Raw genomic sequence first — 21,165 nt, forward strand, 5'->3', positions numbered from 1 at the left:
TAAAACTTCAATGTTTCTTTAATCTTTGCATTTCAATTGAAAGTCACACCAATTATTGAACCAGAGGTTTTTGTATTTGATTCTAAGAAAATTTAGTTTTTCAACCAGGTCATACGATACAGTCTCATTGGCTTCCTCCTTCCAATGGAGTTATTCCACAATCTACAATGCATGCACACAAAAACCTTACCCTGCCTAAAACATCAGGTAATATCTGATTATTCAAGTTAGTGAAAGTTACATCTCATGTGTTGTGTTATTGAAAGAGTCCTCTTTTCTGTAGATTGTAAATTAAAAAATTTTGAACTATAGGATTTTTTTTCTTCTAGTGTTGTCTCTTTACCTTTCCTATCCCATGAGCAAACACCCAAATTTCGATAGGAAGATGTCTTGCCCTCTTATTGATATATATGCCTGCCCTCTCCATAAAAGTAGTAATTGTCTCGGTATTTTTAGCACTGTTTCCGAGTTATGACATTGATACATGCTTTTTTTTGTACAGGACTATCTATAGATGTGAGTCGATTCTGGTGTTCAAAACTAATGCGAGGCACAAAAAGATGGCCTCCTCTGTGGGTTGCAGTAAGGCAATGGAAAGAGATTATCCCTTCATTATTGGACGCATTTCTTGAATGAGCGTACCATGTTGTTCTCTCATCTCATTTCTACCTCAGCAACGGCAATTTCATTCAGAGTTTACGTATAGTTTACAAGTTTATTTCAAGTTTTATCATCAAACTGAACTGTATATTATTTTAACCATAGCCAAGGGAGACTATTATTGTATTCAGAACTAGGATCGAAAAACTGTTTTCTTTATCTATTTTCATTTTTGGAGGGTTGGAGAGAGCATAGTAAGAATTGTAATCTTCGTAAGAGACTAGCTTTTCTTTTCATGTTTTCTTTTATCACTAAATTACACTGGTACACTAATTTGTGAGTTAATACTGAACTTTTGTGATCAACTCATAAAATTTTCAGGTGGGATCTTTGTAGTGCATTTCTAAGGTGTCGTATTTCCTAAAGGTTCTGGACAGTTTGATTGCTGAGCAAAACAAAAGCGACAACCTTGAAACTGTCCAGATGAGATTTGCCAATGTGCTCCTGAGTTGTGTAAGCCACATCCTGCAAGTTTTAATCTTACAAACTGCATCCACCAAAGAAAACCCTAAAATCTACTTGTTTGGGGAGAAAAAATAACTCAGAATGATGAAAATGGCAGTCCAAAGCCTGAGCTTTACAAATACAGCTCCGGGTCAATGGAGTCTATTCACCAAATTCATTCTGCGGGATATCCATCAAAAAGCCTCCTAGTCAAAACCCAACTTCAGCATATCCATTCAATGGATGTTTATGACCTTGATTCAATGTCTGGATATCAATTTTACAATTTGTCCACAACAATTATTTAATACATTTGTCGAGAGAAAAACAGGGGAAAAAAATGTCTCGAGTTGCACCTTAGTTCCTTCTACCCCCATTCCGCCTAGAGGCAACCACCGTCCACCCATCCTCCACTTGAGCCGCTTCATTAGGTCTCGGGTCATCAACCATCACATCTGTGCAATTCGAATTCAACTGAAGTTCCGGACCATCAACTGCCATTTCTGTTAAATCATCATTGTCCAAGCTCTGATCATCATCGCTATCATCATCATCATCACTGACAGTCTGACACATGGTAGGGAAGCAAAAGCAAAAGAAACAAACATAAAATAACAGATATAGTCCCTGAGATGTGGTAGGGAAGCAAAAAAAATAGAAACAATACACAATCATAAAACTATTTTGAGATCTAGCATACAAATGTTGGTTTCTTGCATCTAAGGAACACTTGGTGAGCAAATATTTTCAACCAGAAAAGTTTTTGTCCTCACAAAAAACTGTCATGATGCTATTTCAAGAATGGGTTTGAAATGCACCTAGATCATAAGAGTAATTGAGACAAAATATCCTCATCACAGAGATATCGATTGTATTTGCAAGGGTGTTGGACCACCTTGTTGTCCAGTTCAGGATGTGGGCACTGGGGCCTGAAGGAGGTGCAAAACCAGAATAGGACCCCAAGCATTCCTTCATTCTCTCGACATGCCGTGAGGAACCCTCTCCCACTGTGGACGCCAAAATAATGTGGTGAAGAGGGTGGTGTTGATTAAAGGTTTTCGCAACAAAATTGAGAATCAAAGAGAAATGGTTGGCATTCAGCTACAGTCTTCACTCTAGCCATTTCTCTTTGATTCTCGATTTTGTTGTGAATAACTCCAATTAACACAACCCTCTACACCACAGAGACCATTTCCTACTTCAAAGAAGGGAGCAGGAAACATGCTAAGATGGCAGCCTTCGCATGCCAAAGAGGGTGAACAGCACGTCCAAAATGGACCAGTAAAAGATTATAAATAATGGATTGATAAGAGACTAAAAGTCAGTCTCCTCAATAGCATCATCCACTCAGCACTAATCCAGGAACAATTCCCTTCACAGCCCCGACTATCAATAATCAAAATTGCCTCCAAGGCCATTGCATAAATGAAAAGGAGATATTGCCATGTCGCACCATGGTTCGCCCTTGCAACCACTACACATGGCATCTCTCCAGCCACATCAAATGATCTAAACATGGGCACATCTCTTGCGCACACATGGTGTATCACCATTCTAGCACACTACCTCAGTGCCATACAAGTCCCCCTGAGGTTAAAACAAGTGGTGCCTGAATCGCAAACCTCAACCTTGGGAGGCATGAGTGGGGTTTTCCTGCACTTTGAGTTCACATCCAACTAAGTTTATCAACATGACTGTGTGTTCTGACATCGTCCCTAGTTCAAGAATTCCCCCGTTGATCTCAGCCTTGATCTACTAGCCTTGCTCTACAACACCTCAAACCCACTAAACCGCCAACTTACACACGCAACCTGACACACCTATGCCCATTTGGGTGATGAAGATCAAGAAGCTCCTCAAGCCAGCCATGATGTGAGCTCTAAGTTGCACAGTAGTCCTTCATGAAATTATAGGGATTCTGTAACTTGGCCACCGACTAAGGGTTCACCAAAGCGTAACTCTGGTTTACGTTTACATCTTGATCAGACTTGGACAAAGATAGCACATGCGTTCCGAAATTATATTCGCCATGTGTTGCACTCGGCATTTCTCCACCTTGCCTATGTATATTCTCCCAGCCTCACTGGTTTCTGCACCTCCCAAGTGCTTGATATATCTGCAGCTATTACCCAGTATCCTTCCTTCTCTCTCTCTCAAGCTGCCTCGAATTTCACCTCGTTCATTCTCCTGAGACCTTCATTTTTATGTGTAAACTCTTCACCTTCAAAACCCAACTCAGACACCTAACTGTACCTTAACTTGCAAAACACCCTGCCTAGAAAAACCTAGTGCATTATCACCGCACGAAACTCTATAAAATGACATTACATCATCACCTCAATTTTGCCAACGGTTTCAGCCTTCCACCATGAATCATCCTCCTCAAGCACATACACTCATACACCATATATTATCTCAAAGAAGCATTATCGACCGTGAATCGTGCATTATCGGCTGCCTACACCACCGTCCTCCCAGCCAAAAAACTTGGCATCCTGATATTTTTGAAAGCTCGGGCATTACATAATAGCCTAGTTGGTAAAACATCTAGCCCTACAAATGGATGTGTCCGTGTTCGAAGGAAAAAAAAAAAAAAAAAAATTATGAATGATAGAAAATATATTATCTTCACAACATTTGCAGATAGGAATTTGCCACAACATCCCTTCCTAGTAGTTGACTCAATTATAAAGTTCTCATTGTTACATAATAGTAGTAAAACTTTAAGCAGCAAATATCACTAACTCTACATTCTACTAACAAAATTATTTGGAACAAAAAAAAGGACAGTTATATTTAAGTATCACAGCTAAAAGGAAATTATATTCTATAGGGATCATCCGGCGAGAGTAATTCACATTTTATTATTGTTAAATATAAAATTCAATCTAATGTAAAATCAGATGTTGGAGATACCATACAACACTTCTCAATTTATTCTTATGGGAAAATTAGAATTTAGTACCAAACACAAACAAAATTGTTCTGAAGCGAACCCGATGAATAGTAACCAAATTCTAATCTCTTTATTTCCATTACACAGCACACACAAGATATATATATATACACACAAAAACAATGTGACAATTATCAATCCAAATAAATATCTCCAATTGGGTAACTCTCTAATTAAAATTAAATACTCAATCCTAACTAAAAATAATGGAATGAATTAAATTAAAATCTTAAAAAAATCTTGGTTATCACATCCACAATGTATATCGAGTTATCAATTCCAACACAATGTAAAACAAGTTCTCAAATCCTTAAAAGTTACTTGCAGTTTGTGAGAAGCTATGAGCCCTTGTTATATTATAAATTTTATATATATATATATATATATATATATATATATATATATATATATATTCACTGGGACTCCTGTATGTACAGTTGCTCATATTTTTGCATAGACTAGGCTAAAATTGCCTTGACTTGGGATACTTTTAGCTTAATGTCCGTTTGGCATGCGCTTTATTTTAGGCGTTTTGTTTTTGGCTAAAACAGAAACAGTGTTTTTGTTGTAAGAGTGTTTTGGAAAAAAATCGGAAGCACGTTTGGGAACGATATTTTAGGCGTTTTGTTTTTGACTTATGTTGCGCTACTGTTATGGTTTTTGGCTATTAAAAATTGGCAAAATAAGAAAAAATAACTTTTTGGTGTTTTAGTTTTGATCACTGTTCACAAAGTGTTTTAGCACTATGTAAAATAAAACAAGGTCGTACAAACATGCTTTTGTTGCCAAAATCTTGTAGCAGCCCAAAAATAAAAATAGAAGAAACAAAACGCATGCCAAACAGGACCTTAATTATGTATGCAGGGTTCTTTGGACTCAAAGAAGAATTTTGTTACCTAGAAACCGAAATTAGAATCCCCAATTTGCATTTTCCTGGTTCCTCCGTTTTGGTTTGTTTACATTAAGTACGCTGATCATATATCATTTGCGTTCGCTATTTATGTCTGGTAAGGCTCAGTAGATACACCAGGTGCAAGTTTTAACAACAATGAAATGTTAGTAAATTATCAAAAAAATAAAAACAAAAATAAAAATTGTTCGGCTTGTGAACATCAAAATTCATGGCAAATTAAAGAATTGTTGTAATAATAGAGTACCGACACAGTCTATATGTCTTTTCATCTTAAATCATCATTTTACCAGTTCATTTCCTCTCTATGAGTAGTATTTTTTTCTACCCTATTTTTAATCCTATCAATTCATAAACTACGTCTACCCAATCGTAAAAGCTCCAAACATATCACAATTCCTATTAAAATAAAATATCACTAACAATAATTAAAGTCTAATCAGCAAGCATGCACCGTGGATTCAAGACAATTAAAGTATAATCAGAAAGCAAGCAATTCAGCTACCAAACAAATACTACGTAGTTAAGAAAAGAGGACTTCTATAAGCAATTAAGATTATTTTTGGATTCAATCTATTTTAATGGGCCCACATAGAAGAATTGGACAGGATTTTCCCTATAATAATGAGATTTTTCATACTTGCCACTGTACAAAACAAAAGAAAAATTACTAAAAAAATCTAAAATAAATTGTTATTATATGGGGCCATCTCTTAATGGCCAAAATATTGTCAAAATATATATATATATATATATATATATACAACTATATACAAATTGTTAGGTACATTTTACAATTTGTGCACATAAAGACAAAATTTTAATTTAGTCAAAAATATAATAACAATCATACACCAGTCGACATCAATAGTGATGACCTAAGTCATATAAAACAGAAGCAAAAACGAATTCAAGAGCGTAAAACAGAAGCAAAAACGAATTCAAGAGCGGGAGTATAAGAGTAACAAAATCAAATCATAAATAATGAAAATTTGAGTAAGAGTGCGTGCGGAGGAGCTTGAGAGAGCAAAAATGCTTTTGAAATGTAAAAGTGACACTCATGAAAAAGAACTGTGTGAGTTAGGTGAGGGCATGTAATCTTAACCTTAGATACAAGAGAGAGATATATGTCCTTGGTTTAAGTCATTGGGTCTTTGGCATGGTCCGTAAAAAAAAAGTGCAAGAATGCAAAACCTCCACAAATTATTCCAAGTAGTAGGTGAAATGTTGTTGTCTAAGCAGCTGGACTAATTAATGATTTTAATGAGAATTTGAGTCAGAGGCTGAATTTTGGCATTCCTTTATATTCTCAATACCCTCTCTTGGTCTGAAGAAGTCTCCTTCTTCACAACCACTCACTCTCTCTCTCTCTCTCTCTCTCTCTCTCTCTCTCTCTCTCTCTCCGGTTACTCTGCAGAAGAAAAGAACATGGCTGAAGCTTTAGTGGGTGGAGCTTTTCTCTCGGCATCCCTTCAAGTTCTGTTTGATCGGATGGCTCCTCATGATTTCAAAAACTTCTTTTCAAGACGAAAAGATGGTGATAGACTCCTAAAGAAGCTGAAGATGACTTTGCTGGCCCTTAGAGCAGTGCTCAATGACGCGGAGGACCAGCAGATTACCAACCAAGCAGTGAATGATTGGCTCGACGAGCTTCAAGATGCTATCTACCATGCCGATGATCTACTGGATGAGATCGCCACCAAAGCCTTGCAAAGCAAGCTGGATGCTGAGTCCAGAGGCAGCACAAATCAGGTACAAGCCATCATCTCTGCTTCTACTAGTTCATCTAATACTAGTGATTTAGAATTGAGGATGGAGGAGATCATTGATACGTTCGAATCTTTTCTAAAACAAAAGGATATCCTTGGTTTGAAAGAGGATGTTGGAAAGAAAAAGTGGCAAAGGCTGCCAACCACTTCTTTGGTAGATGAATCTGATGTCTATGGTAGGGATAATGAAAAAGAGAAGATAATTGAATTGTTGTTTTCTGGGAATGGTATTCAAGTGATCCCCATTGTAGGAATGGGCGGGGTGGGCAAGACAACCCTTGCTCAACTTGTATACAATGATGCTAGAGTCGGTCAGAATTTTGAAATGAAAGCATGGGTCTGTGTTTCTGATGAATTTGATGTTTCTTTGATTACAAAAAGAATTTTTGAGGCTGTGACGACATCAACCACTGAAACTAATGACCTTAACCAACTTCAAATCAAGTTGAAACAGAGCCTAGCACGGAAGAAATTTCTAATTGTTTTGGACGATGTTTGGAATGACAATTCAATTTACTGGGACCTCTTAAGAAGACCTTTCAGAACTGGAGCACCGGAAAGTAGAATTATCGTAACCACACGGATTGATAAAGTTGCATTAGTCATGGGTACTGTTCCTAGTTATTGTCAATTGAAGCAATTGTCATCAGAAGATTGTTGGTCATTATTTGCAAAGCATGCATTTGAGAATGGAGATTATATGGCTTATCCAAACCTAGAGACAATTGGTAGAGATATTGTGAAGAAGTGTGGAGGCCTGCCTTTAGCGGTAAAATCGCTTGGAGGGCTCTTGCGGTCTAATTTGGAAACTGAGGAATGGAAAAATATATTAAAAAGCAATATATGGGATTTGGATCCTAATATTCCTCCAGCTTTAAGATTGAGCTATCATTATCTTCCTTCGCATTTAAAGCGATGCTTTGCATATTGTTCAATATTTCCCAAAGATTACAAATTTGAAAAGGAACGATTGATCCATTTATGGATAGCCATAGATCTTGTGCAGCAACCCAAAAATAACATATTATTGGAAGATGTAGGTAATTGCTACTTTCGTGAACTATTGTCGAGGTCTTTCTTTCAGAGATTAAGTCACGACTCCGATTCTAATTTTGTAATGCATGACCTAATCAATGATCTAGCTCAGCAGATATCTAGAGAGTTTTGTTTTAGGTTGGAAGATGGCAAACCCCTTGATCATATCTGTGAGAAAGTTCGCCATTTCTCATACGCTAAGGACAATTGTGATGGATTTAGGAAATTTAAGGCTATTAATGAGGTCAAGTATTTACGGACCTTCATATCATTTAATAGAAAAGGTAATATCTTAGGCAATAAGGTGCTACGTGATATATTGCCAAGTCTGAGATGCTTAAGGGTTCTATCTTTGTCCCTGTATTGTATTTCTGAATTGCCTCAATCGATCGAAAATTTGATATTTTTACGCTATTTGGATCTCTCTTTTACGAATATTGTACAATTGCCTGATGCGATAACAACATTGTGCAATTTACAAACATTAGATTTGTCAAATTGTTGGAATCTCACTAAGTTGCCTTTGAATATGGGAAAACTAATAAACTTGCGCCATCTTTATATCGAAGGAACTAGATTGACTAAAATGTCGACGCAAATAAGCAAACTGAAAGATCTTCAGCATTTAGCATATTTTGCAGTTGGCAAGAATAGTGGCTCAAGGATTAGTGGGTTGAAGGAACTCCATCAACTTCGGGGGCAATTCCGTATTTTAGGGCTGAAAAATGTGACATGTGGTCCGGATGCATCAGAGGCGAATCTAAAGGGAAAGGAGCACCTTGAAGTGTTAGAGCTTAAGTGGGATGGCGATACTGACGATTCACAAAAAGAATGTGATGTACTTGACAAGTTACAGCCTCATCATGGAGTGAAGGATCTTGGCATCATTGGCTATGGGGGTACAAAATTTCCAGATTGGTTAAATAGAGCTTATTCATTTCATAATATGGTGTCCTTAAAACTAATAAGGTGTGGAAATTGCTGTTCTTTGTTGTCGATTGGTAAGCTACCCTCTCTGAAGCATCTAAGAATTGAAGGGATGAATGCAATAACTAAGGTGAGTCACGAGTTCTATGGGGATGCTGCTTCTTTTTCTTTGGTCAAACCATTTCAATCTCTAGAGAGATTAAGTTTTGAGAAAATGGAAGAGTGGGAGGAATGGCATGCATTAGGGGCTGGAGAGTTCTCTCACCTTTTAGAATTCTCTTTGGTGGATTGTCCTAAGTTGATCGGTGAATTACCCATTCGCGTCCCTTCTTTAAGGAAAATAGAAATTTCTGGATGTCAAAGGCTTGTGCCAAATCAAGTGAGGCAGCTGCTGCTGCACGTACCTTATCTTGAGAAATTGACGATTTCAGATATGTCGGACTCGGTGGAATTGCAGCCGGGGTTGTGCAAATTAATAAAACTTGAAAGGTTGACTATAGAGAAATGGCCGAGCCTTATGTCATTTCTCGATTTGGGGTTGCCGAACAATTGTCTTCAAGAGTTGGACATCTCTGAATGTTCATCTCTTCTTCAGTTGCCTTTAACCATTGGTTGCCTACCTACTACATTGAAAACACTTTCCATCTCCTCTTGTAGTAGTTTAGAGTTTCACCTGATGGAGCATAATCACCATAAATGTTCCATTGATAATCTGAGCATATTCAACTGTGACCTTCTGAAGACTTTTTCATTGAGTTTCTTTCCAAAGCTTACCTGGCTCAGGATCAGAAAGTGTGTTAATTTTGAAACGCTTTCAATCCCAAAGAGCGAAGAGCTTCAAAATCTTCAATCTCTTCATATAAGAGATTGCCCTAAAATTGTATCTTTTCCCCATGGAGATGGAGGATCATTGGCTGCTCCCAATCTGACCGTGTTTTGGGTTCGGAATTGTAAGAATCTGAAGTCGCTTCCACAACGAATGCGCACCCTCCTCCCATCTCTTCATACTCTGTGTATCGAAAACTGTCCAGAAGTTGAATCATTTCCAGACGGAGGTTTGCCATCAAACTTAACTAATTTTGTGATTCGCAATTGCGAGAAACTGATGAAGGCCCGGAGGGGATGGAGTTTGCAAACACTCCCATCTTTTCAATATTTCACCGTAGAAGGTGAATATAAAGAAGGGTTGGAGTCATTTCCAGAGGAGTGGCTATTGCCCACCACTCTTACTTCTCTTACAATTGGTAATCTTCCAAATCTGATATCTCTGAACCACAAGGGCCTTCAACACCTCACCTCTCTTAAAGATCTGTACATCCACAGATGCCCTAAGCTCCAGTCCTTGCCAAAAGAGGGGTTGCCCAATTCCCTCACTGTACTTTCTATACACGGATGCCCGTTGCTGAAATCACGTTGTCAAAGGCAGAAAGGGGAAGATTGGCCCAAAATTTCTCAAATCCCCCGCATACGGTTCGATTTAAAGGAAGACGTCATAAACTTAGAGTGACAAACACTCATCCATGCTCGCATTGGATGGATTCCTCTGGTTTCTATTCATACAGGAAGAGCCATCCGTAATTCCTTCCACTCGGGTACTACACGTTCTTTCTTTCTTTCTTCAACTTAGGTCTCTATTAATATTTCCACGCAATGTCAAATACCAGTGCTGTTTTTTATTTTAATTTTTTTTTTTCCCTTTCTCGCAGCTCCATCAAAGATTGACGATCAAATCACATTAATTTATGTCCCAACTTGCCCAGATGAAATTTTCAATTTTCAATCAGGTATGTGCTTCCAGTTTTGCCAGATATGATCTTAATTGATGTTAATTGCGGTTATTAGTTTTTGATGTTTGGTTTTGGGCTGCTCCATGTTTGGGCCTTCTTGTAGGCTTCAGTTGCCAATTTCCTTGGGTTGTATTGGGCCAAATGGCCCACCTTTTGTCATTACTTTTACTTATATATCATTTGCTTTAAATTCCAAAAAAAAAATCATGATGATTTCAACAAGTTTGTTATCGGCCACACCATCTACATTATATCAGGTTTCATTTAATGGACACAACCTTAGGTCTCTATTTGATTCTCAGAAACAATGATGGCTGGCAAAGGAAAAGGAAAAGGAAAGAAGAAAGCAGAAGTCGAATAAAAACAATCCACAGGTAGAAGTTTTGTATTTCTTTTACTGGTTTCCCCACATATCCTTATTGCTCTGTATGCTAAATTGTTTTCTTATAAGATATAGAAGTCCTTTTTTTTTTTTTCACGCACACAAAATAAATTGGCTCTAATGGATAAGAATTCGACCCTCCTGCCTCGGGAAGTATCATAATTCCTTGAGGGAGGGTGTGTGAGTACCAACTAGGATAAAAAAAAAAAAAAAAAAACACTCAGTTAACTTCTTCTTTCCATTTTGATTTCAAGTTTTCAGTGGATCTTCCAAAGAATTGCCAGCCTCCGATTTTCTTGTAACTTGCACTATTTCCAGGCAAATATTGATATTGGGTAAGTCACATTCTCAATACAATCATTGATCACAAACATCAATATCAAGATTTTTGAAATTCTCTCAATTTCTCTTGCATGAGCCACTCAGGCTGTAGGCACATGTTAAAATTCTAGCTTGCATTCGTTATTCAAGATTTATTTGTTTTGATACAATTCGTGACACACGTGTTATCTTCTGCCAGCACAATGTTTTCGACAATAGACTTCCGGAGCTATGGGACAGATATCAGTTCTGTTTTGGTTTATGAAGCAAGCAAATCACTCAATGTTCTACTAGTTACAGTATACATTTTATGTCCTGAACTAGTGAACCCATTCAGTACAATGATCAGGTATGCAAACATGTAGTAACAGTTTTTTGGAACATATGCAGAATTCTATTTGAATCATTTTTTGGTGAATATTCCACTACATATTGCCCAACTAGCCTATATTGGTTTCAGAATGCTAAAAGCTCAGCTTGATTACCACGAGGACACGGGTTTGAGACTTTGAGGCTAACTACTTTGCACAAAAATGTGCCCAAAGGTTATGCTTGTGCTATTGTTGTCAATATTACTTATTGAGCTATGTATTGTGGGTTCCATTAACTTGATGTTTTATCAATGGCAGCTTGCAAGCTGAAAGGAACTAGGGCTTGATTCATGTGCCATTTGAGCTCCATGAACCTAAGCAGGATCTGAACTCCGAAGTTGCCCATTTAATTCTCTGATGAGGTAGGGAATTTGTATTTTTATTTTTATTTTTTGCTTCCCCTTGGGCATGAGGGAGGAAATTTTTCTAGCATCTTTTCAAAACACATGCATACTATAGTAGAATCATTTTCTTGTGAATATGCTTATACTTGGAGTTGCAGAGACAATACCACAATAGATTTGCTAAGATATGCTTCGTTACTGGACATGTATGCTTTATTGTTTTAAACTCTAGATTAAATTCATTCCTTGCATGTTATGGATTTAGATTTCTAATTTAAATATCTATTGCTTACTCGTAGCAATCATGAGCTGCTTATAGTTTGGGGGCTTCCTCCTCTGTCCTCATAATCAATCGGTTTTGTGCTGTTAGGATTACAATTATTTTTCTGCATTTTGGAAAAAATACTGGGTATGTTTTTATCTTTTAGTTTTCTGAATATAAGATGTGCTTTAAAGGTTGGCTATGGGGATTTATTGCAGATTACGACGTCCCACTAATGGTGCTTGTGTGGAAATCTGTATCTTACATACCGGTAAACAACTTCCCAGAGGGACACCAAGGTGGCTTTTCAGTCCAAATCCATGGTCTCATGGTGCAGATTACATCAGTTTAAAAAATGATTCTTTTTTTCCCGCCCTTTGAGCTCTATTGCTTCCTAATTTTTCTTGAAACTTGTGGTTGAGTACTTGAACAGGAAATGTTGAATGTTCCTCCTCTGTATATTATTAAAGGATTTAATCCTGCAGCTATGATTGCTGTACTTTACCACTTTGATAACAGCGTCGCATCTCAACTTGCACAACAAAAGGAGTTCTATCTGAAAAAACCAGTTCATATCATTATGATCTTCTTTTGGGATTCTTGGTGAGCTGTTATCCTAAAACTTCAATATTTCTTTAATCTTTGCATTTCAATTGAAAGTCACACCAATTATTGAACCAGAGGTTTTTGTATTTGATTCTAAGAAAATTTAGTTTTTCAACCAGGTCATACGATACAGTCTCATTGGCTTCCTCCTTCCAATGGAGTTATTCCACAATCTACAATGCATGCACACAAAAACCTTAGCCTGCCTAAAACATCAGGTAATATCTGATTATTCAAGTTAGTGAAAGTTACATCTCATGTGTTGTGTTATTGAAAGAGTCCTCTTTTCTGTAGATTGTAAATTAAAAAATTTTGAACTATAGGATTTTTTTTCTTCTAGTGTTGTCTCTTTACCTTTCCTATCCCATGAGCAAACACCCAAATTTCGATAGGAAGATGTCTGGCCCTCTTATTGATATATATGCCTGCCCTCTCCATAAAAGTAGTAATTGTCTCGGTATTTTTAGCACTGTTATTTTTTAAATTTCCGAGTTATGACGTTGATACATGCTTTTTTTTTGTACAGGACATATAGATGTGAGTCGATTCTGGTGTTGGAAAACTAATGCCGTAGCACGAAAAGACGGCCTCCTCTATGGGTTGCAGTAAGGCAATGGGGAGAGATTATCCCTTCATTATTGTGCGCATTTCTTGAATGAGCGTACCATATTGTTCTCTCATCTCATTTCTACCTCAGCAACGGCAATTTCATTCAGAGTTTACATATAGTTTACAAGTTTATTTCAAGTTTTATCATCAAACTGAACGGTATATTATTTTAACCATAGCCAAGGGAGACTATTATTGTATTCAGAATTGGCTGGTTTGTCAAGTTTGGAGATGGTCGTACCAGAGAACTAGGATCGAAAAACTGTTTTCTTTATCTATTTTCATCTTTGGAGGGTTGGAGAGAGCATAGTAAGATTTGTAATCTTCGTAAGAGACTAGCTTTTCTTTTCATGTTTTCTTTTATCACTAAATTACACTGGTACACGAATTTGTGAGTTAATACTGAACTTTTGTGATCAACTCATAAAATTTTCAGGTGGGATCTTTGTAGTGCATTTCTAAGGTGTCGTATTTCCCAAAGGTTCTGGACAGTTTGGTTGCTGAGCAAAACAAAAGCTACAACCTTGAAACTGTCCAGATGAGATTTGCCAATGTGCTCCTGAGTTGTGTAAGCCACATCCTGCAAGTTTTAATCTTACAAACTGCATCCACCAAAGAAAACCCTAAAATCTACTTGTTTGGGGAGAAAAAATAACTCAGAATGATGAAAATGGCAGTCCAAAGCCTGAGCTTTACAAATACAGCTCCGGGTCAATTGAGTCTATTCACCAAATTCATTCTGCGGGATATCCATCAAAAAGTCTCCTAGTCAAAACCCAACTTCAGCATATCCATTCAATGGATATTTATGACCTTGATTCAATGTCTGGATATCAATTTTACAATTTGTCCACAACAATTATTTAATACATCTGTCAAGAGAAAAACGGGAAAAAAATGTCTCGAGTTGCACCTTAGTTCCTTCTACCCCCATTCCGCCTAGAGGCAACCACCGTCCACCCATCCTCCACTTGAGCCGCTTCATTAGGTCTCGGGTCATCAACCATCACATCTGTGCAATTCGAATTCAACTGAAGTTCCGGACCATCGACTGCCATTTCTGTTAAATCATCATTGTCCAAGCTCTGATCATCATCACTATCATCATCATCATCACTGACAGCCTGACACATGGTAGGGAAGCAAAAGCAAAAGAAACAAACATAAAATAACAGATATAGTCCCTGAGATGTGGTAGGGAAGCAAAAAAAATAGAAACAATACACAATCATAAAACTATTTTGAGATCTAGCATACAAATGTTGGTTTCTTGCATCTAAGGAACACTTGGTGAGCAAATATTTTCAACCAGAAAAGTTTTTATCATCACAAAAAACTGTCATGATGCTATTTCAAGAATGGGTTTGAAATGCACCTAGATCATAAGAGTAATTGAGACAAAATATCCTCATCACGGAGATATCGATTGTATTTGCAAGGGTGTTGGACCACCTTGTTGTCCAGTTCAGGATGTGGGCACTGGGGCCTGAAGGAGGTGCAAAACCAGAATAGGACCCCAAGCATTCCTTCATTCTCTCGACATGCCGTGAGGAACCCTCTCCCACTGTCGACGCCAAAATAATGTGGTGAAGAGGGTGGTGTTGATTAAAGGTTTTCGCAACAAAATTGAGAATCAAAGAGAAATGGTTGGCATTCAGCTACAGTCTTCACTCTAGCCATTTCTCTTTGATTCTCGATTTTGTTGTGAATAACTCCAATTAACACAACCCTCTACACCACAGAGACCATTTCCTACTTCAAAGAAGGGAGCAGGAAACATGCTAAGATGGCAGCCTTCGCATGCCAAAGAGGGTGAACAGCACGTCCAAAATGGACCAGTAAAAGATTATAAATAATGGATTGATAAGAGACTAAAAGTCAGTCTCCTCAATAGCATCATCCACTCAGCACTAATCCAGGAACAATTCCCTTCACAGCCCCGACTATCAATAATCAAAATTGCCTCCAAGGCCATTGCATAAATGAAAAGGAGATACTGCCATGTCGCACCATGGTTCGCCCTTGCAACCACTACACATGGCATCTCTCCAGCCACATCAAATGATCTAAACATGGGCACATCTCTTGCGCACACATGGTGTATCACCATTCTAGCACACTACCTCAGTGCCATACAAGTCCCCCTGAGGTTAAAACAAGTGGTGCCTGAATCGCAAACCTCAACCTTGGGAGGCATGAGTGGGGTTTTCCTGCACTTTGAGTTTACATCCAACTAAGTTTATCAACATGACTGTGTGTTCTAACATCGTCCCTAGTTCAAGAATTCCCCTGTTGATCTCAGCCTTGATCTACATAGCCTTGCTCTACAACACCTAAACCCACTAAACCGCCAACTAACACACGCAACCTGTCACACCTATGCCCATTTGGGTGATGAAGATCAAGAAGCTCCTCAAGCCAGCCATGATGTGAGCTCTAAGTTGCACAGTAGTCCTTCATGAAATTATAGGGATTCGGTAACTTGGCCACCGACTAAGGGTTCACCAAAGTGTAACTCTGGTTTACGTTTACATCTTGATCAGACTTGGACAAAGATAGCACATGCGTTCCGAAATTATATTCGCCATGTGTTGCACTCGGCATTTCTCCACCTTGCCTATGTATATTCTCCCACCCTCACTGGTTTCTGCACCTCCCAAGTGCTTGATATATCTGCAGCTATTACCCAGTATCCTTCCTTCTCTCTCTCAAGCTGCCTCGAATTTCACCTCGTTCAATCTCCTGAGACCTTCATTTTTATGTGTAAACTCTTCACCTTCAAAAACCAACTCAGACACCTAACTGTGCCTTAACTTGCAAAACACCCCTGCCTAGAAAAACCTAGTGCATTATCACCGCACGAAACTCTATAAAATGGCATTACATCATCACCTCAACTTTGCCAACGGTTTCAGCCTTCCAACATGAATCATCCTCCTCAAGCACATACACTCATGCACCGTATATTATCTCAGAGAAGCATTATCGACCGTGTGACAAAACTATTCATAAATTTTTATGATCATAAATGCTGTAATATCTGAACTCCACCGGGCATGTACCAAAAGCTTATTGGTCTTAGCAATGTTCCTATACCCCTCTTAAATCTTAAGAGGATTGTCAAAAGAAAAAATTACAAACTCCCAATTCATCATCAATACCGTGATTTATATGTTACGAAGCAACAACAGATTTGACAAATACTACAATCGCTTTGAACAAACTTTAGAATTTTAACTGGCTGAACACTAGTACTAGAAAAATTGTCTGCACAGCCACCAAATGATGTTCAACTATTCAAATAAGTTTTCTTCTATGTATATTTTATATACAGAGTTTCTATCATGTCATAAACTTAGTCTCCAGTTAACAGCACAAATACAAACTGCTCAGAAAAAATGCCAAAATATTCTTACCCATCGCAGAAAATGATGAATTACTCGTAAAACATGTGATTTTTTTCCAGCTAAAAAGGACAACAATTACCTGTCTGATGGGAGGAACCGCACCCCTAGGAGGAATGGTTTCCTTCAGGCTATCAATCGACTTATAGTTACCATCAAGACAATCTTCATGCATAACCATTAATTTTTCTGCAACCTGCTTAGAGCCAATAAAAACAATAATAAAGAAAAGGAAAGAAAGAAAACGGATATTACAAGAACGACAAATTAGTAGAGATTATAAAAGACACACATGTAGACTTGCTAAGCAAAAAAATTTGTCACGAACAGTACAATAGAGCATGTATAGATGAAACAACAGCAATAACAAGAAAAAGAGACCCAAGCAAAGATGAAGGTGGATTGGGCTGTAGAGACTTCGAGGCATTCAGTGTGGCAATATTTGCTAAACAAGATTGGAGAATGGAATGTGAGGCCACGGGTTTCTTGGTAAGGGTATCTAAAGGTAAATACTTCCCCAACTCATCCTTTTTTAACTCGAGTGAAAAGAGGAGCATCTTGGGCATGGAGGAACATAAGCACAATCAGATAAGTGTTAAAGAAAGGAATCAGATGGAGAGTGACTAATGGGAGTTGATTAACATTTGGAAGATGCTTGGCTTCCAGAATCTCTGGATTTTAAAGTCTTTACCCCGTCAGAAAATTGTTCTATTCACAAAGCTTGTGATTTTGGTGGACGGACATTCGGAAGAACGTATCATTATTAAATCAGTTCTTTACTCACGAAGTTGTTCGATAGATAACTAAGATACCTTTGAGTGAGTTTTCTGCCACAGACAAGTAGATCTGGGCTTTCACAGAATCACAAGTGATGGTTCCTTTCTTGTTAAATCAGCTTACAAACTTGCTTTACAACTCAAGCGGACTGGGAATTCTAATGACATTTAATGCGCAGAATCAAGGTGGAATGGAGCTAACAAGAATGTGGAAGCACCTCTGGAAAATAAGACAAAAGGAAAACTTCTGCATTTTTATGCAGCTGTTGCAAGGTAAATTACCAGTTTATTCTCATCTAAAAAGCAGAGGTGTAGTGAATGATGATATCTGCAGTAAAAGTGGTCTTGGTCCTGAGAATATTAGGCATCTATTGCTGCTTTGTCCAGTGGCAATTAAACTTTCAAGATTGTGACCTTTAAAGTTAAGGGTTAAGGACTCTTCTATCATCTCTTAATTTTATGGTATTCAATGAAATTGATCTTGTTTGCTTTGGGGAATATTGCTGGAAAGATTCAGACCAAAGAAATTAACCCCCACCGACAAACAGGAGGCCTCTAGCATACATGGAAAAATACATTCGAGGTGCACCTTGATAGGGCCACTTTCCCCTGTTTCAAGGCCGATTGTGAATAGTTCTTTTTTTTTTTTTAACATGGACAACACAAGACTTGAAAAGAAAAGAGAAAAAGATTTAAGCAGTCTCTAATTGTTGTTTTGCACTCCCTTAAATGTTACTCCTCATTGCCACGCTATTGCCTTGCAATTTCTTTAATCTAACTAAAATAACAAATCAAATAACAAACCCATTTCCAAATTATAATGAAAAAAATGCACTCTTTTGGACAAATGATGTTGGCACATGAAATATGAGCCAAGAAGAGACAAACTACATAGATATTTGATGCATTGTTTCAACGGGTGGGGAAGCAGAAAAAAATCACGAGGAAAAAAATTAAAACGAAAACAGGTATGGTCAACAATGAGCATTGGAGCTTAATCCCACATGGTGCCCCTCTTAATTTGAATTACATTTTAAAGAACGTAGTTTAACAAGCAGGCACACTGATACAAGAATTTGTCCATAAGTTTAGCCCTTTGGTAAAATCTTGGCACCATAAATCCAAATGAAAAAAGAGGGACGTCAATTCAAGGTGCTGAAGGGGGTGGCTTTTTTTACAGAACATGCAACCGGCTCCACAATCAAGAAGTGGTTGCCCAATGGCCCCAAGAGGGAGATGCACAAAATATGAAGAGAGCAAAAAAAGAGAGAGATGCAATGGATGGAAAAACTAAGTTTACAACTACCATAATAATAGAAGGACATTACCAGAAAAACGAAACAAAAGAACCCAACAAAATGTTTTTACATAGATAACTGATTTGTCTTCTCTAATTTGGCTTCAAATTTGGGTAACTAAAGTTGAAGGGAAGGGTAGTAAGAGTAAGAAAAACTGAATATCCAGTAAAGTGAGGCTAACTTAATGAATTTGCTCACATTTCATGACTGAAGTGTAGGAATAGTAGTTACTTTTTTGAGTGTATTTCCGGTGAGGTCTTTTGGGATTTGGGAAGCAGAAGATACTTATGTGAATATAAAGTGATTAAGAACAACATCAAAGGAATAGCCACAAAAATGACCTAACAATAAAAAAGAGCTAACATTTTGGACATCTTGATTAAATAATCCCGCATAATTGAGATAATAGAAAGATCTTGATAGAATTAGAACATCCAAGTAAAAAAGTAAGGCTTATTCTGTATTGTACCGTCCTCGATATGGAGTTAGGTGACACATAGAAATGATATGGAAAATCAACATGGAAGCTTCAGAGGCAGCCATTTTTCATGGTACAAAAGAAGCTGAGTAGTCTAGGACATTACTACTTCCAAAAGGTTTGCCATCTTATGAGAGAGAAGAAAGCAATGTGCCATGTTGCAAATAAGACAGATATGATGTTTGGAGGAAACTGCACGATATATATGCCAGATTTAATTGATTCTAGAAGAATTGAATTTAAAATTGGTGAAATAAGAACAGGAGAAGCATAAACATTGATTTTGTATTAAAATGATTAGTGTGAAAAATGAAAGTGGAAATCACTTTGAAGTGTGAACTGAATGTTACACAGTTCATACAATGCAACTAGCTAAAAAATAAATAAATAAATAAAGGAGTCAAAGTTAATGACCCCATAAAAATGAACAAGCATCAAATGTCTAAATCCTTGACACAAAAAATAGCAAAAAACACCAAGCCCAAAGCACACAGGGATTTGATACACAATTTGATAATCTGAAATGCATTCATACAAGTTCATGGATAAATGACAACTGAAGTTTACAAGCAAGGGAAAAAATGCACACCTCCTCAATACTGCCATCTTCAATCTGAGTATTGATGGAAAGCATAAACTCATCCAGCATTTCTTCTAAATCATCAATAAATAGAGGCTCTGAGAGAGTACGAAAAATTAACAATCCAACAGGGAAGCAATTTAAAATTAACGTTAAGCAACAAATCCAGAGAAGAAGACGCTAATTTAATCCTAAAAACAAATAAAGTACCAATTCATATCACAAAGTAACCAAATACTATATAAAAATTATGTTACAACGACTTTTTTCTACAAGTTCATGAATATCAAACTCCAAAATGAATTCTCAGTCTCAATTGACAGAAGATACGAAAACAGCAAACCAACACATGGATTTGTGCTTTCTTCTTTCCAGAACAAAATTAAAAATTCACAGTTCAACATGGGAAACACCCAAAAGTTTATACATTTGCTATAATTTCCGAGAAAATAGAGTATAAATTTCATTGTAATCAAGCCCAAAGCTAATTGAATAAAAAGAAGAAGGAAAAAAATAATAATAAACCCATAAAATATTAGTTGGGAAAAGGAAAAAAAAAATCAGCATGAAACGTGTGTGTGTGTGTGTGTGTGTGTGTGTGTGTGTGTGTATTGTACCTTTTGATTGGGTGAGCCAAGAGAAGATATCGGCGGCGAGTTGTTGGGATTGTTGGCGAGAGTCACGTCCGCCCCACTCGTTCTCGACGGCCATCTGAAGCGCGGTCCATCGAGACAGAACTAAACCGATGCCTTCTTGGAGCTGTCCCACACCCTCTGCTGAGAGCTCTGTTACTCCGCCAGAAACCATTTGAAAGAATGTCTCTGCAAAGCCCTAACCCTAACCTTAACTTTTGTATATAAATTGAGATGGTGGAGTGTCGGCGATCACCGGCAACTTCTGTATACACTCCCTCCCTGTCTTGCAATTGTATTTCCATCAAGGCATCAACAAAATAAGATGAAAAAGGGTAAAACTACAGTGACCTCCCTTTATGTTTGTCATAATTACACAAATGTCTTTTATAGTTTCAAAAATTATTCTGATCACTCTTAAAAAGTAAATATATATATATTTTTTGGGTAAGTAAAAAAAAAAAAATTTAAATCCATTAATGCAAGGGAGGTCACAGTAGTTTTACCCTTTTTCATCTTATTCACCATGTGTATATACATATTTGGAAATGTGCTATAATGCCCCAGAAATTTCTCTCCCTTTTATACTATACTTATATATATTTTCTTAAAAT

General features: G+C 37.4%; 2 protein-coding genes across 3 annotated transcripts in view; one reads left to right on the plus strand and one right to left on the minus strand.

The window, feature by feature from the left end:
• LOC132301174 (putative disease resistance protein At3g14460) overlaps nt 1–13,838 on the plus strand; it is a 32,267-nt gene extending 18,429 nt beyond the window's left edge. Inside the window, exons 13-15 of the mRNA XM_059798449.1 lie at nt 12,602–12,771; nt 12,894–12,992; nt 13,301–13,838. The gene's annotated coding sequence lies outside the window, so the exon portion shown is untranslated. The remainder of the gene's footprint in view (nt 1–12,601; nt 12,772–12,893; nt 12,993–13,300) is intronic.
• LOC132299693 (uncharacterized) lies at nt 1,327–20,857 on the minus strand. 2 transcript variants are annotated; one of them, XM_059796461.1, is made up of 4 exons: nt 20,537–20,857; nt 19,929–20,017; nt 16,870–16,983; nt 1,327–1,671 (listed from the first exon to the last, which is right to left on the minus strand). In XM_059796461.1, the coding sequence occupies exons 1-4, from the start codon at nt 20,724–20,726 to the stop codon at nt 1,462–1,464; spliced, it is 603 nt and encodes a 200-aa protein (XP_059652444.1). In that variant the 5' UTR covers nt 20,727–20,857; the 3' UTR covers nt 1,327–1,461. The 2 variants fall into 2 exon arrangements, with proteins under 2 accessions (XP_059652444.1, XP_059652443.1); XM_059796460.1 differs by lacking the exon at nt 1,327–1,671 and adding an exon at nt 14,174–14,507 and having other exon boundaries at nt 20,537–20,856.
• Between the last annotated feature and the right edge of the window lie 308 nt (nt 20,858–21,165).

The sequence above is a fragment of the Cornus florida genome, unplaced genomic scaffold (assembly GCF_030987335.1).
Source record: "Cornus florida cultivar Cherokee Brave unplaced genomic scaffold, ASM3098733v1 CherokeeBrave_3.0.0_Hap2_Chr03, whole genome shotgun sequence".
NCBI classification, from domain to species: Eukaryota; Viridiplantae; Streptophyta; class Magnoliopsida; order Cornales; family Cornaceae; genus Cornus; species Cornus florida.

What these genes read in the sequence shown, in the direction of transcription:
- LOC132299693 (XM_059796461.1), bottom strand. Translation starts at nt 20,726, where the DNA reads ATGGTTTCTGGCGGAGTAACAGAGCTCTCAGCAGAGGGTGTGGGACAG. An exon ending in TTGGCTCACCCAATCAAAAG is followed by an intron (nt 20,018 to 20,536) that starts GTACAATACACA and finishes GTACTCTCTCAG; the next exon opens with AGCCTCTATTTATTGATGAT. An exon ending in CGGTTCCTCCCATCAGACAG is followed by an intron (nt 1,672 to 16,869) that starts GTAATTGTTGTC and finishes ACCATGTGTCAG; the next exon opens with ACTGTCAGTGATGATGATGA.